Source organism: Acinonyx jubatus, chromosome C2 (genome assembly GCF_027475565.1).
Source record: "Acinonyx jubatus isolate Ajub_Pintada_27869175 chromosome C2, VMU_Ajub_asm_v1.0, whole genome shotgun sequence".
Lineage (NCBI taxonomy): Eukaryota > Metazoa > Chordata > Mammalia > Carnivora > Felidae > Acinonyx > Acinonyx jubatus.
Genome location: NC_069384.1, coordinates 109230648 through 109245560, shown reverse-complemented (window position 1 = coordinate 109245560; position 14913 = coordinate 109230648). Strand labels below are relative to the sequence as shown.

Sequence of the window (14913 nt, the reverse complement as noted above, 5' to 3'; positions counted from 1 at the left end):
TACTCTCTATTCATTTAGACATTACGCTTTTGTACACATTTTAACACAAATGAAATCATACATTACTGTTTTTGAGTCGCTTTAACTTCATTTCAGAGACCTCTATGTCAACACATAGTGGTTTTCCTCATTTTAAGACTTATGTTTTTTTATCAAGACATACACCTTTATATAAACAAATTATATATTATATATAATATTCAAGTGGATGTGCATTTATATGTTTCTCTATTTTTCTGCCATGACACACAAGGTTCTTCATAATGCAATCACTATCGTACAAACATCTTTTTGCCCTTCTGCATTTCTTTTAGATTCTTAGAAGTAGGATTGTTGAACCACGGAGTATGAATACTTCATGAACAGCCAAACTGCTTTCCAAAAGGCTTTGGACATCTACTCTGTTATGAGAAATACATGGGAGTGCCTGTTTTGTCCATTCAGTCACCAGTTTGAGTCATTTGCTCATATGGCTTCTATTTGCATTTCCATGGAGGAGAATCAACAGACTCTTTATTGCTTCAAAGGCCAATAAATTGAGAAAATTGGATGGAAGTAGGTCATTATGATGTATAAAAGCAACTAACAGTAAAACAATAGAATACACTCCAAAGTACTAGGGGTGAGGTGTACCTTAGCAAAAAAGATCATACAACAAAAAAGAAAATAAAGGAAATATTTCAGTATAATAAAAAGAAAAAATACCTTTAGCACCTTTTCCTGATCTCTTCAGAGTAGATCAAAAGATTAAAATTAATTTGGAGGAACCAAAGGTAACTTTATGAAATTTTATGTATATAATGTGTAACATTTATATTATTGTATATAAAATATAATCACATATCCTATGTTATATGTAATAAGATTATATATGATTATAGACAATGAGAATAAATCTATCAGTCTCTTGCTTGTTGTTGGTAAGGCAGATATGGTTGGCTGTCCACACATCCAGCAATAACCCACCTTTCTTGCTGGGAAATCAAAAGCCAACTTGAGCATCTTTAACATCATGGTATAAACCATGATGAATCTGAATCAAAGATGATAATCCAATTTCTATTTCTTAGTAATTGATGGGTGTGTGAGATCAGAGGGAATACGCATGGGAGGCTTCTGAACTTAAGTGAGATAATAAATTGTTAATGTTTAATCTACTCTTCACCAGCTCTTCTATGATTTATTTGTAGTTGATGCAAACAGAGACTACAGTATCCTCCAACCACAGACTCATCCATGTGGCAATACTTGGAATTAAAACAACCTCTCCCCTAAACCATTACTGGATCAAGGCAATTAAAACTGCTACTGCAAATCATGATAAATAACAAAAAAAATATTTCATATCAAACAAAACCTATGAGGTCAGAGTGAAGGTCTACATTGAAGAAACAAGATTAAAATCAAAGCAGTGCTCAAGAAGTGTGAAAAAAGAAGACGAGATAAACCTCAGAATAGCAGAACAAAGTCAATTATGAATTGAGAAAAAAATAAGAGTTAATTCCTTTGAATTTTTAATAAAGTAGAAATGATACTTGTTAGCATAATACAAATTATGCAAAACTTCAATTTTTCTGATTATAAAATTTAATCATAACTATGTATTGTTTTCCTTGTTTAAATTTTTTTAATGTTTATGTTAGAGAGAGAAAGAGACAGAGTGTGAGTGGGGGAGGGGCAGAGAGAGAAGGAGACACAGAATCTGAAGCAGGCTCCAGGCTTGAGCTTTTAGCACAGACCCTGACACGGGGCTCGAACCCACAAATTGTGGCAGCGTGACCTGAGCATAAGTCAGACTCTTAACTAACTGAGCCACCCTTGTTTTCCTTCTTTAGATCGATTACACCTTAAAAATAAATTTTACAAAAAAATACATGGGTGAGCACTATGTGTGAATATAGCATACTAAATATATATACATGAATATATGCTATTTGAAAATGTATTTAACATAAACATGAAAATAAAATTTCTAAATTTCTAGATGACATTTAGTCCTCCAAAATATAGAAAATGCATCATTATCTTTAATGACATAATATGTCAGTTATTTTAATGAAAGATCTGTTTATTTAAAAAATATTCATCAGCTACCTATTTGTTACAAGGTATCATCTGCTTAGGTGAATGGAATATAATAGAGAACAGGTACTCATAAGCTTTAAGATTTTTTTGGTTGTCATTGAAATATATTAAATTCACAAGGATAGGATTCATTATTCACTATTTTTAAAATCATTTATTTTTTCTGAGACAGCGTGGGCCAATTAACCTGAAAGATTCATGCTTGCTTTCATTTCACGAAATCATCTTCAATGATAATGTAATTTGTTTCTTCAGAGTGTTCTGTTCCCTCCATATACACAGCTTCTCTTTGTTCTTCCAATCTCCTCTTTTCTAATAGCTTCCATTGGATGCTGTTCTTGTCTTCTCTGCTCTTTTCATACACTTCTTGTCATGTTACTGACTTGATTTTCTAATTGTCAGATCTGCTCTCTTTTTTCGTCTAATTTGGTTTTAATATCTGTTATGGCTATGTTAGTGAAATATACCACTTAATCTTTATCTCTCATAGAATTCATAGGCTTTTAAAATCTTGAGAGTGAGAAACCAGTTGACTGTTTTCTCTTCAAATGAAAAATGTATTTTGTACACGTTTTTGAAAAAAATGCTGCATAGTTCTACTATTAGTTATGTTGCTATTTTACCTATCATTTAGTTATGACCTGCTACTTGACCCTGAATAGTACAGTATAGTCTTTTGATTCCACCTCTTGTTTATCTGAAAATCATTTTAGAGCTTCTCAACCATAGTATACATTAAAGTCACTTAAGGAAAGGGAGGGGGTGCCTGAGTCCCAGCCTAGCAAATTCCATGTCAGTTTTCAAGGTGAGCCTCAGGTGAGTCTCATGCTCTTCAGCTAAAGCCTAGATATCATTGGTTTTTATTTTCTGTTCATCTCTTTGAGGGTGGTAGAAATAGAGCTGGGCCGAGGAGGAGCTGGAGATGAGAAATAAGCGCCGTTGTTTCTTCTTTTCTCTATTCATTGAAAGACCATCACCAGGGCCACTTGCACAGGGTTACAGAGAATCCAATGGCATTTTCTTAGCTGTAGCTATTCATTGCCTTCTAATGTAATTAACTCTCCTTTGACACACCTATTCCTATGCCCTGAGTTGACATATCACCAGTAGGTATCAGTAACAAATTTTTAGCGCTAAAAGGAATCTTAACAATAATACATTCTCTATTGAAAAAAATAAGACACCAGAGCGTTAAGATAGTTGCCCAGGGAGTATAGAGAAGGTGGGATATGTGAACAAGAAGGGTTATAACATACGAGGTGCACTGTTAGGTGCTTTATCCACATTACATCATCGAGTGTAATTCTTGGAGGTAACTGGATGAAAATCATCAGTTGCCTAATCAGTATTCATTCCCTATCTTTCTACATCCTAATAGCATCTAGATTTTTCTTTGAGAAAACATCATTCCCCCAATCCAACTTTTAGTTGCAACATTGATCAAAAATCTCCTTCCATTTGCCAAAGTTAACTTGTTTGGGAATGGGCAGAAAACCAGGTGTAAGCCAAGCAATACACAGCATTCTCCTGGCTCTACACGTTGATTTTTTTTTTTTTTTTTAGGGCAAGGCTCTGGCCTTTTAAGCGGTTGTGGGAGGGAATGCTCTTTCTCTCCCTCTCCTATTAGACATGAATAAGGAGCATGTAACTCCTGTTGCTTCCAACAGCCAGACTGTGACCATCAGGAAAATTAGCATAAAGACATTGCCCAACCACAAAAATAAAGGAGAATACTGGGGTAAAAATAGCCCTGAATGAACTATGCCAGACACTGCCTACATTCAGACTTTTCAGTTAAAATGAGCCAATACATTCTCCTTATTGTTCACATTTTGAGTTTTCTGTCCCTCACAACTGAAAGAACCGTGATTGAATCAGATCTATTACTCCTGCTAGGTCATAAAAGTAATCATCTGAGGCTGGTTTGCACTGCCCAACACCGGCCACATGGGGATATTTAATATTAAGGACCAAAATTAAAAACTCATTTCCTCAGTTGCACTATCCAGATGTCAAGTGCTCAATAGGCACACGTGGCTAGTGACTACCTTATTGGACAGCACAGATATAGAACATTTCCATCATCACAGAAAGGTCTATTGGATAGCACCAGTGAGGGATCAGAACTTAAGTAATTTATCTGTAGTTGCACCTGTTTACTATCTGAACACAGATTTTAGGCATTTAGAGGAGTGGAGATTTTTTTTTTTTTCAGATTCCATTAAATCCCTGTGGTCAATGTTAAGAATCTGTATAACTATCCAGTGAAATTGGGCCACTTCCTGGATGTTTACATTCTACCTCTGTAAATATAGCATAAAGGAATGGCCCATAAGATATTCACCCATGGCCTGAGGTGCCTCATTCATACTATGTAAATCTTTATTTATGCTGATTTTGAGTTTCTAGCACTTGTATCACCAGTATTTGTATTCGTTGTTCTTGCCCAAATGTGTATCAATGGTTAAACCTTTTTCTAACACTTCCATTGTTGCTGCTTTAATTTTCCTCAAGATTCTTCAGGGGTTTCCCTTCCCTTGTGAATCTGCTAAATGTCTGTCTTTGCCTTTCTATTTTCAAATACTTGCACATAGAAAGCTTTCCCCAAGGTATCTGAACTCTCCTCTTGACAGACACTGTGACATGAATGGAAAAATAGTATGAATTCCTCCATGCATGTCTGAAAATGAATTTGACAAAGCTTATTAATACCAATAGCCTTCTGGCCATTTTTAAATCCAAGCATTCCGTTCAATGGCAGTGAAGCTTATTTCTTTTTGATTTGCTTTTTAATAAATAACCTATTGAGCACTTAAAGTGCTTGCTGGTTATCAAATTTAGAATTAATTGCACTGCATTTCTCTGGGCAGATTAATAACGCTGCCTATTGAAGAATTCTATTCTAATGGACATTTTGTGGCACTGTTGGAAGTAATACTGAACATAAATGAAATAAAGATTTGGTTTCAAGCATGACTAGGTTTACAGTCACATTAACTAATGGATGATATGAGATTTTAATCTTTGATTCTTTAAAAATTCTTATTTTTATTAAAAATGCTATATTCTACTTGCTTTTAAATATTCGATGCAAACACATAAGTTGTTTTCAAAATGCTTTCCAAGTCACCTTATTATGCACATTTTATACATATTCTACCAATTTTTACTCTATGTATTTTTTAAGCTTTTATAGAAGATACAAGATTTTGTATTACAGCAAAGTGCATTGGGCATTGGTATTCAAGCACAGGAAGTAATGTTAATCCTGAGTTTTACCATGCTCTGTTATTTCGGTATCATTGCTAAGTTGTTTCATTGGTAATGGTGCTTCCATAACAGAGAGCTCAATTAAGGTTAATTAGCAGAACGGGCTTGACACCCATGATTAATAACCTAACTGTTAAGCTAATGCACTGAAGTTCTTGAACCATGCATCTAACACCAGGTGTGATCTTGCTGGAGTAATTGAAGTAATAAAGTGTCTTTTCCATATGCTTAGTCAGCAGAAATAATCTCTCAGTGAACCTTAGTTCTATTTAAGATGGTTTTGTCATTTATTTTTGAATAATGCTTGGCTCCCATTATATTATCACAGTGAAAGGATAAGGATGTATCCAGAATCACTGTTGTAAAAGACAGTTGCACATATATATATATATATATATATATATATATATATATATATATATATATGGAGCTTCTCTCTACATATACATAGATATACATATAGAGAGAGAAGTTCCCTTAAGTTTTTATATTGCTCAATACATGGTCTTCTTTATTCTTGCAGTACATCTTTCTGTAACATAGGGCTCCCAAATTAGACAGAGCAAACTACATCTGAGAATATAGTTCTTTGGTCACACAACCACAAAGGCAAAATAAGATCCATTCTTGGCAGCTGCAATTGCCCTGAGCATTTATTCCTGTCATAAACATCTTGGTGATTTCACTTACATTCGACACATATTTCGGATATCTCATTCTACTCTAGGAACATTTTTGTTTTTACCCACCCTGGATCAGAGTAGATTCCTTAACTACCATTAAAAATATTCAAGTATAGGGGAGCCTGGGTGGCTCAGTCGGTTGAGCGACCAACTTCGTCTCAGGTCATGATCTCACGGTTTGTGGGTTCGAGCCCCGCATCAGACTCTATGCTGACAGCTCAGAGCCTGGACCCTGCTTCTGATTCTGTGTCTCCCTTTCTCTCTGCCCCTCCCCCACTCATGCTCTGTCTCTGTCTCAGAAATAAATAAACATTAAAAAAATTTTTTTTAATATTCAAGTATATATATGGATACAGTCATTCTAGTGGAAAGAACACAGCCTGGCAATCTGAAGATCTGAGTCCTAGATTGGTGAACTATGGGCAAACTATCTTTGTAGAATATAGAAAGGAATAACCTGTCTGTCTTGTTTACTATCGTATGCTCACAAATTAGAATAGTGTCTGGCACACTGAGTGCTCTATAAATAGTTACTGAAGAAATGAATGTCATCACAGGCATAGACTATGCGATCTACTAGGTCTAATAACGGTTTCTATAGTTGCATCCTACTGTGTGCATGACAGTGTTAATCATACTTAATACACATGCAAATGGCTTCTCTTTTAAATCCTTTTTTGTATCTTTTCTTTATGGTAAATGAAAGATAATGCAATGTGTACTATGGAATTCTTTAAACAAATGTTTAAAATACATGCAAAAATGCTTATAAATTTAAAAGCATGATGTCAGTTAGTCATTATTAGGCCATCTATCTGGATACATCTTGCCTCATCATTCCACATTTCCTAGCATTTGGGGACAATGGTGAAAGATGTTTTGCTGAAGAAAAAGATTATATCTAGAGACAACGATATAGAGAAAACAGATGCTTAGTAGGGTAAAAATGCAAATACAATGGCGATAAATTTATTTTGTTGTGATCAAATGAACGTGTTTATTCACCACGTTTGTTCTTACTCACCAACTCTCTAGCTTCAACGTTGAAATGTACATAGCACAACCAACACCAGAATGTATCAAAAATATTCAGCGTCTAAGTGACAATTTTAGTAGTAACTTTCCCAACAAGAATCTTCCATTAACAAAAATCTAAGAAACAAAAACAGTCAGATTCCTTAGGGCTTATAGCAGGTCTCCTGAAGTTAAACTCCCTGCTTTTGAGGACATGTCACTCTCTCCTGGTCCAGATCTTACATCTGAATCTTGGACTTAAACTTTACCTCCTTAATGGTCTTTCTTTAGTCCCTCACACTACAGGGTATTTCCATTCTGCAAGTGCCTACAGCATGTGATGACAGCACACCCAAGGTTTTTTTGAGAGGAGGGAAAGCTATTTTTAGAATGCTTTCCTTGGGTCACTTGAAGAACTAGCCTTCTCATCTCCTTAACCTGTTTTATTTCTTTGGCTAAATTATATGCTTCAAAGGCAGAAACCATTATCCATAGTTTTATGTTGTCCCTCACAAGTCATAACAAATTTATTAGGTACCTAATAAATACATGTTGATTCTGAGAATTCAATACAAAAGCACAGAATGTTAGAGCTAAAAGAGATACTTTAGTTATCACCATGCTTCAACGTATTTAAGTTTATTTATTTTGAGAGAGAGAGTGCAAGCTGGCGTGTGTGCGCGCGCGTGCGCGCACAAGTGGGGGAGGGGCAGAAAGAGAGGGTGAGAGAATTCCAAGCAGGCTCTGCACTGTCAGCGCAGAGCCTGATGTGGTGCTTGAATGCAAACTGCAAGATCATGACCTGAGCTAAGATCAAGAGTTAAACGCTTGATTGACTGAGTCACCTAGGTGCCCCAATATTTTTTTTCTGAAAACGCTGTCACCTGCTTTATTTCTGGAGGAGAGTAAAGGGAGAAGAGAAAATATTCACTTGAATTTGAGGGGGAGCTTAATGGGAAGCAATAATAGCAACAGTTTTAGGCCTCTAAGGCTCCTCTCTGATCACAAGGGAAGGCTGAAACTTCCTTGTTTGGAGATTTAAGAGTTTAATTTTTCCCTAGAGCAAGATCATCCATTTTTGCTGGGATAAAAGAGTAAAGAACAACAAACTCAATAGCACCAAATGGGGTTTAACACAGAAAATGGGGCCAGGTTTCTCCTTTCAAATGCACATTTTTTACATTAAAATATGTTTCTAAATCATAGTTGTTTTTCCTCTCAATTCAATCCTTCTCCTTCCCCTACCAGGAACCCCGGGGAACTGGAAGAGCACGTGCGTTACTGACCAGATATACAATCCGGATGCCCCTTCCAAACCGGAATCTGATTACTAATGGCCTGGCCCAGCACAGGGCTGCCCTCAGCGACAAGAAGAAGTAACTATATTCTCAGGAAGAATGGGTACTGAGGATGCCACCAGTCAAAGAGTCGAACGCTGTGCATCCATGAGAGAACTGTCTCCAGAAAAAAAAAAAAAAAAAAGAGGAAGAGGCACAAAGACCTGGACGGGGCTGGAGGAGAAGAGTATCCCATGGATATTTGGCTATTGCTGGCCTCCTATATCCGTCCTGAGGACATTGTGAATTTTTCCCTGATTTGTAAGAATGCCTGGACTGTCACTTGCACTGCTGCCTTTTGGACCAGGTTGTACCGAAGGCACTACATGCTGGATGCCTCTCTGCCTTTGCGCCTGCGACCAGAGTCCATGGAGAAGCTGCGCTGTCTCCGGGCATGTGTGATCCGATCTCTGTACCATACGTATGAGCCATTTGCTGCTCGAATCTCCAAGAATCCAGCCATTCCAGAAAGCACTCCCAGCACATTAAAGAATTCCAAATGCTTACTTTTCTGGTGCAGAAGGATTGTTGGGAACAGACAGGAACCAATGTGGGAATTCAACTTTAAGTCCAAAAAACAGTCCCCTAGATTAAAGAGCAAGTGTATGGGAAGGTTGCAGCCTCCCATTCAGTACGAAGATGTTCATACCAACCCAGACCAGGACTGCTGCCTACTACAGGTCACTACCCTCAACTTCATCTTTATTCCAATTGTCATGGGAATATTTACCCTGTTTACTATCAATGTGAGCACGGACATGCGGCATCATCGCGTGAGACTGATGTTCCAGGACCCTCCTGTCCGTGGTGGCTGGAAACTGTGCTGCGAACAGGGCGTGCAAATCATCCTGGACCCAGCGCACAGCGTTCGACTCTTTGGTGGTGCCCCAGTATTTTTAATGTAATGCCTTTGGGCAGGGCAGGTGGTCTCCAGTTCACCAGATTCCACATCACTTTTGCCTAACCCTGGCCATTTCCACAATTATTTGGTGTCTGAGACACCCACAGCTATCATTCTGATTGACATCTGTAAGGGAGCATGCTCCAGAAGCCTTCACTCAGTTGCCTGAATTGACAGTGAATTACCTTAATGACAGAGCCAGGCCTAACCTAAAGGCCTTATTTTTAATTTATCTATTTTATTTTTTCAGAACACTTTAATCTCACCACGTTGCCTCAAGTGGTTTTTAACCTTTAGACTCTTTATATGTCAACTGCTTTCTGCACCCAAATTCAGTTATAATGAAGCTGCAAAATGAGAGATGTTATAGGGATATTTGTGAGTACACAGTATGCACTATAAATTGTAACATATTGCTTCTAATATATATATATATATATATATATATATATATATATATAATTTGATAGGTTAAACTTTCAAAGATATTTCCATAGGAATGCAGAAGAATGAATCTACAATCATAAAATATTTAGATATGTGTAATAAGCTAACAACCACCGAACACATTTTATAAGACTGTTATACCAGATGGGATCTTTAACCCTAATCTGTATAAACCATTACTGGATCATGCTTTAAAATATTATCAAAGGCCCTCTAACCCCTAAGAAAAGGCTTCCAACTCATCACTTTGTCCCTTCACCTTTTCCAGATGCATAAAAATAAAAATAAATTCTACTTGTGGGACAGAGACACTATATTCATAAGCACTTAACAATATGGGGTATGGGGCAAGAAAGAGGTTATTGGGGCTCCTGGACCGCTCAGCGAATTAAGTGTCCGACTCTTGGTTTCAGCTCTGGTCATGATCTCATGGTCATGGGATCGAGCCCTGTGTCAGATTCTACACTGAGAGTGGAGCCTGCTTGGGATTCGTCTCTCCCCCCACCCCTCTTTCTGCCCCTTCTCCATTTGTGTATCCTCTCTTTCTGTCTCAAAATAAATAATAAAGGTTACTATAGCTTCATTAAAAAAAATTATAAAGATGCATATAAGCCTCACAGTCTAATACAAATCTTGCCAAGAATCTATTTTATAGCTTAAGCAATGCTATTATTTATACATTTTTTATATTTACACAAGGGTCTCCCAATGAAATAACCACTCTTTATAGGATTTCTTAATTGATAAAATGTAACATTTGAAGTGTTTACTTGAAAATCCAAACTAATATATTTGTTTTTCTATGGTAAACAGAGCATTTCTTGGATTTATCATGAAAAAAATTAGTTAAAATATGAAAATACAAATTTGATCTCCAACTCTTTCTTGAGGAAGCAGATGCTGTCTTTGTTTATTATTATAATATTATGCAGAGAAAGAAAAGAAAGTCATATGCCAATGACAAAGTTGATATACTTATAAAAATGAAAATATGGGAGTAATGTACATAAGTAGAAAAATGCATCTATGTTGGAAAAGAATTTAAGAGAAAGTATGCATGTGGGCTGAAAAGAAAAAAAAGAAGTGAAACTACTGTAGAAGTCTATTTTTAGCAGATCAACTAAGGGGAGAAAAGTTGCAAGTAACACAATCCTGCAGAACCCTGGACATTTCGAGGAAGTCAAAGGGAAACCAAACAAACCACGAAGTAAAAGATGCACACCAAGGATAGAGAGGTGCTAAAGTTGGCAGATGATACCAGCTCTACACAAAACCTTTGAAACATCAACATTATGAAAATGGGCCTCCTAGTTTTTCTTTATGAGCATCCACATTGAGGCCCTTTTTGCTGCATAAACCTTGTATTTTCATACATCTATAGAAAATAGCAGCCCCACTCTTCTCTATCCGTTGACCCTGCTCTATCTTTAATAGCATTTATCACCACCTAACATGTTTATCTGTATATTGTCTAAGTTTCCCTACTAGAATGTAACTGTCATGAGATCAAGTTTTGCTGTGGTGTCCCTTGTGTCTAGAACCATGCCTGACGCATTGAAGGTGCTCAACAAATATTTGTTGAAAGAATATGAATTTAGGTACTCTTAACCAGTTCTATTTTTGATAATCCTACTGTGTAATAATTGATTTCTTTCATTATTTAATTACAGACATGTCACAACATATGTAAGTAAATATAGTAGTTAGCTTTGTAACACGGCAATGTATATACACATACAGTCTTGACCTCAAAGAGTTTACTCAGAGCTTTAGGTTCACCTGAGTGCCTCCTTAGGTAGACTCTATATCTGGGGACCAGGAACCACACTAATGAATGAAGAAAGACACTCTTCCAATTCCCCCAGAAGGGTAACTGGATATTTTATATTCAGCTTAATCGTATATAAAGTGTGCTTAGATCTCTGAGTTACACGAGAAACTATTTTTATTAGTTTTTACACTAGCAGGAAGATCAGAGTCATGAGTGTTGGATATATGAGACAAACCAGTAAAGAATATCCACAGCTTAGCCCTGAGAGAGCTCTTAAAATGCCCATTTGTGCGGGTGCCTGGGTGGCTCAGTCAGTTGAGCATCCAACTTCAGCTCAGGTCATGGTCTCAAAATTTGTGAGGAGTCTGAGCCCCATATCAGGCTCTCTGCTGTCAGAGCAGAACTGGCTTTGGATCCTTTGTCCCCCTCTCTTGCTGCCCCTACCCCCACTCATATTCTCATTCATTCTCTCTCTCTCTCTCTCTCTCTCTCTCCCTTTCAGAAATACAAAAACACTTAAAATGCACATTTATGTACCAGAGAGAATACAAGAGAGTGCACACGAGAGTGTTGGACGCACAGATACATGACTAACCTTGGGAACACAATTTTCTGAAACTCTCTAGGGAGAAAGTATATTTTTCAGGTATTTTTAACACCTTTCAAATATATGTTATTGTTACATAGAATCCTAAGCTGACAGAGACTTTAAGAAGAGAACTTAAATTATTGCCTTTTGTATTTTCCCCCCTTTTTCTTTTCTTTTTCCCTTTGATTTTTGGCCACTGAAACTTTTAGCTTAGAAGTTCTTACAAGGAACCCAAATCCAAACAAACAGAACTGGTTTGTAAGCCCCAGGCATCCACCCAATCAGCATCTCCTATCTCCTACTACCTGTCAAAGCACACCCTGAACCTGAGGGCTGCACAGAGCCCACTTTAAAATCCCAGGTTCTAATCTAGAACCTTACATGATGTGATGCTTCAGTACCATTGTCTTCATCTCCAGACCAATCTTTGCCTGATCTCCTTTACTTGCTCTATTCAGATACACTGCATCATTTAAAAATGCTACCTTCTGTTGAACTGGAATCCACCCTAATAAACTCCCCCTTGAGCCCTAGGTCTGTCGGTTTCTAGAGTATATTGAGAAGAGTTGAAATCCACATTTATTGTGTTACACTGAATCATTTCCACTTAAGCCTCCCCATTTCCTTTAGGCATCCATAGTGTGAAACAGTGGGTTTTACCTACCACCTTGGCTGTTCTTACTTGACATACTCAGGTTTGATATCTGCTTCCCAGCATTGATTAAAGTATAAGTGAGATTCCAAAACAATTAAGTATAACTAGGCAATCACTTCCCTATTACTTCTGCTAATGCAACTGAGGACACCATTAACTTTTATGAAACCACAGAGCACAACTATTCTGCCCTTTGTGCGCACTGTGCTAGTAAATGCTATTTCCATCCTACTTTTAGATGATTTTTGGCTTCAAAATAGTTTTTACACATATCTTGTCAGTTTCAGGTTATTAAATCTTGCTTGTTGTTTCTGTTAAGAATTACTGGCCTCAAATTCTGTCAATGGAGAGATAAGATCTCCATTTCCATTTTCTGTGATTTGCTAATCAGGTAATTAGATCACTCTGGAAAAAGCCAAAGGCACAGTCCAGCAGGCCACGTCTAGAGACACCTTTCTGACACTCACTGACTAGTTGGTATTTACAAACTTTTGTCCAGTGGTGAATCTACCCAGTTCTGCTATTACTAGCTCACAATTCTGTCATGTTCAGATGAATGAGTGATGTTTTCAAGATGAAATCAAGATACACTTCAGCTAATGTTCTTCCCTTATTACAACTCTAGTAACCCTAGCAACAAAAACAAAAGTGAAAAACCCAAGAGATGGGTTTTGGTGCACTCTTTGCTGTCTTCCCCTGTTTTTTGTTTTTTTTTTGTTTTTTTTAAGTTTATTTGAGAGACTACACATGTGCACGCACTCTCATGCACACACACAAGCAAGCAGGGGAGGGGCAGAGGGAGAGGCAGAAGAGAGAATTCCAAGCAGACTATGAACTGTTAGTGGGGTTCTACACAGGGCTGACACTCACAAACCGTGTGATCATGACCCAAGCCAAAATCAAGAGTCAAATGCTTCACTGACTCAGCCACCCAGGTGCCACTGAGCAATTTTTTTTGACAGAACAAGCAAAAAATCATTTTTTGAATAATGGGCTGTAGAATTTTGCTTAGAATTAACGTCAACTACACTGTCCTATTTTTGTTAGGATTTTTCGTATATATTATGGTTGTTAATTAAAAGAACATAGTTTGGGCGGGGGGGCGGGGCGCGCCTGGGTAACTAAGTCAGTTAAGCATTTGACTTCGGCTCAGGTCATGATCTCACTGTCCATGAGTTTGAGCCCTGCGTCAGGCTCTGTACCAACAGCTCAGGGCCTGGAGCCTGCTTCCAATTCTACGTCTCCCTCTCTCTCTGCCCCTTCCCCTCTCGCACTCTGTCTCTTTCTCTCTCAAAAATAAAGTTAAAATATTAAAAAAAAACCCCATAATTTGGAATCAATTCTTATATCTTTTTTCCCTGAAGAACTCAAAACAAAGTTTGATTTCACCTGTTCCCACATTCCCTGAGGGTGACTTTTATATATGAAACACAAGCTAGGAGTTATAACAAATTTCAGTATAGTCTAAGGTTATAAAAATTCCCTAAATTATCTAATACTCAGGATAAATATAAAGAGTTTTCAGAAGCAATGAGTGATATCAACAATGTCAGAACAGTATCAGCAACAATACCAATGATTTTGACATGAGTTTGTTTCTACCTCAAAACTGATTATATATTTTTTTAAATCCTTTTAATAATAATTCCCACAGTATTCACATGAGGCATTTATTGACATATAAATTTGGCCAAAAGAACTCAATGATCAAAGGAAATTATATCATTCCAGATAATATGCAGGTTTATCCCTGATTATGTATCCACCATAAAAATGTTACTGCCTGCTTTGTTGACTTGACATTCAGGAAATCTCACTTTGATTTTATGACCACATAAGCCCAAGGTTTCTCTTTCTGTTGCTCTTGTGTTTTCTCAAGAGACCATTTGTCAGGTTTCATTTGTAATATCCTAACTCTTCCGGTCAATTGTCCCTGACAACCATTTTAACAGTAACTATAATACAAGTCTTTTCTTACTCGGTATAATTAATCTTGCATTTGCACATTTCATTTTCTAAAACCAAACAGCTAACAATGAGCTCTTAAAGCTTCGACTGTACTATTGTCAAGGAAGTATGTTTTAGAGAACAAGATTTTATGATACAAAATGGCAAAGAGAAAGGAGTAAAGCACTTAATTAAATATGTGCGTATTGGATCA

General features: G+C 37.1%; 1 protein-coding gene across 1 annotated transcript; it reads left to right on the top strand.

Moving 5' to 3' along the window:
• The first annotated feature begins 3714 nt into the window (after window positions 1-3714).
• On the top strand, window positions 3715-9294 carry LOC106975159 (transmembrane protein 183A-like). The gene is made up of 2 exons (XM_027061995.2): window positions 3715-3823; window positions 8462-9294. The coding sequence occupies exons 1-2, from the start codon at window positions 3715-3717 to the stop codon at window positions 9292-9294; spliced, it is 942 nt and encodes a 313-aa protein (XP_026917796.2).
• The last annotated feature ends 5619 nt before the right edge of the window (window positions 9295-14913 follow it).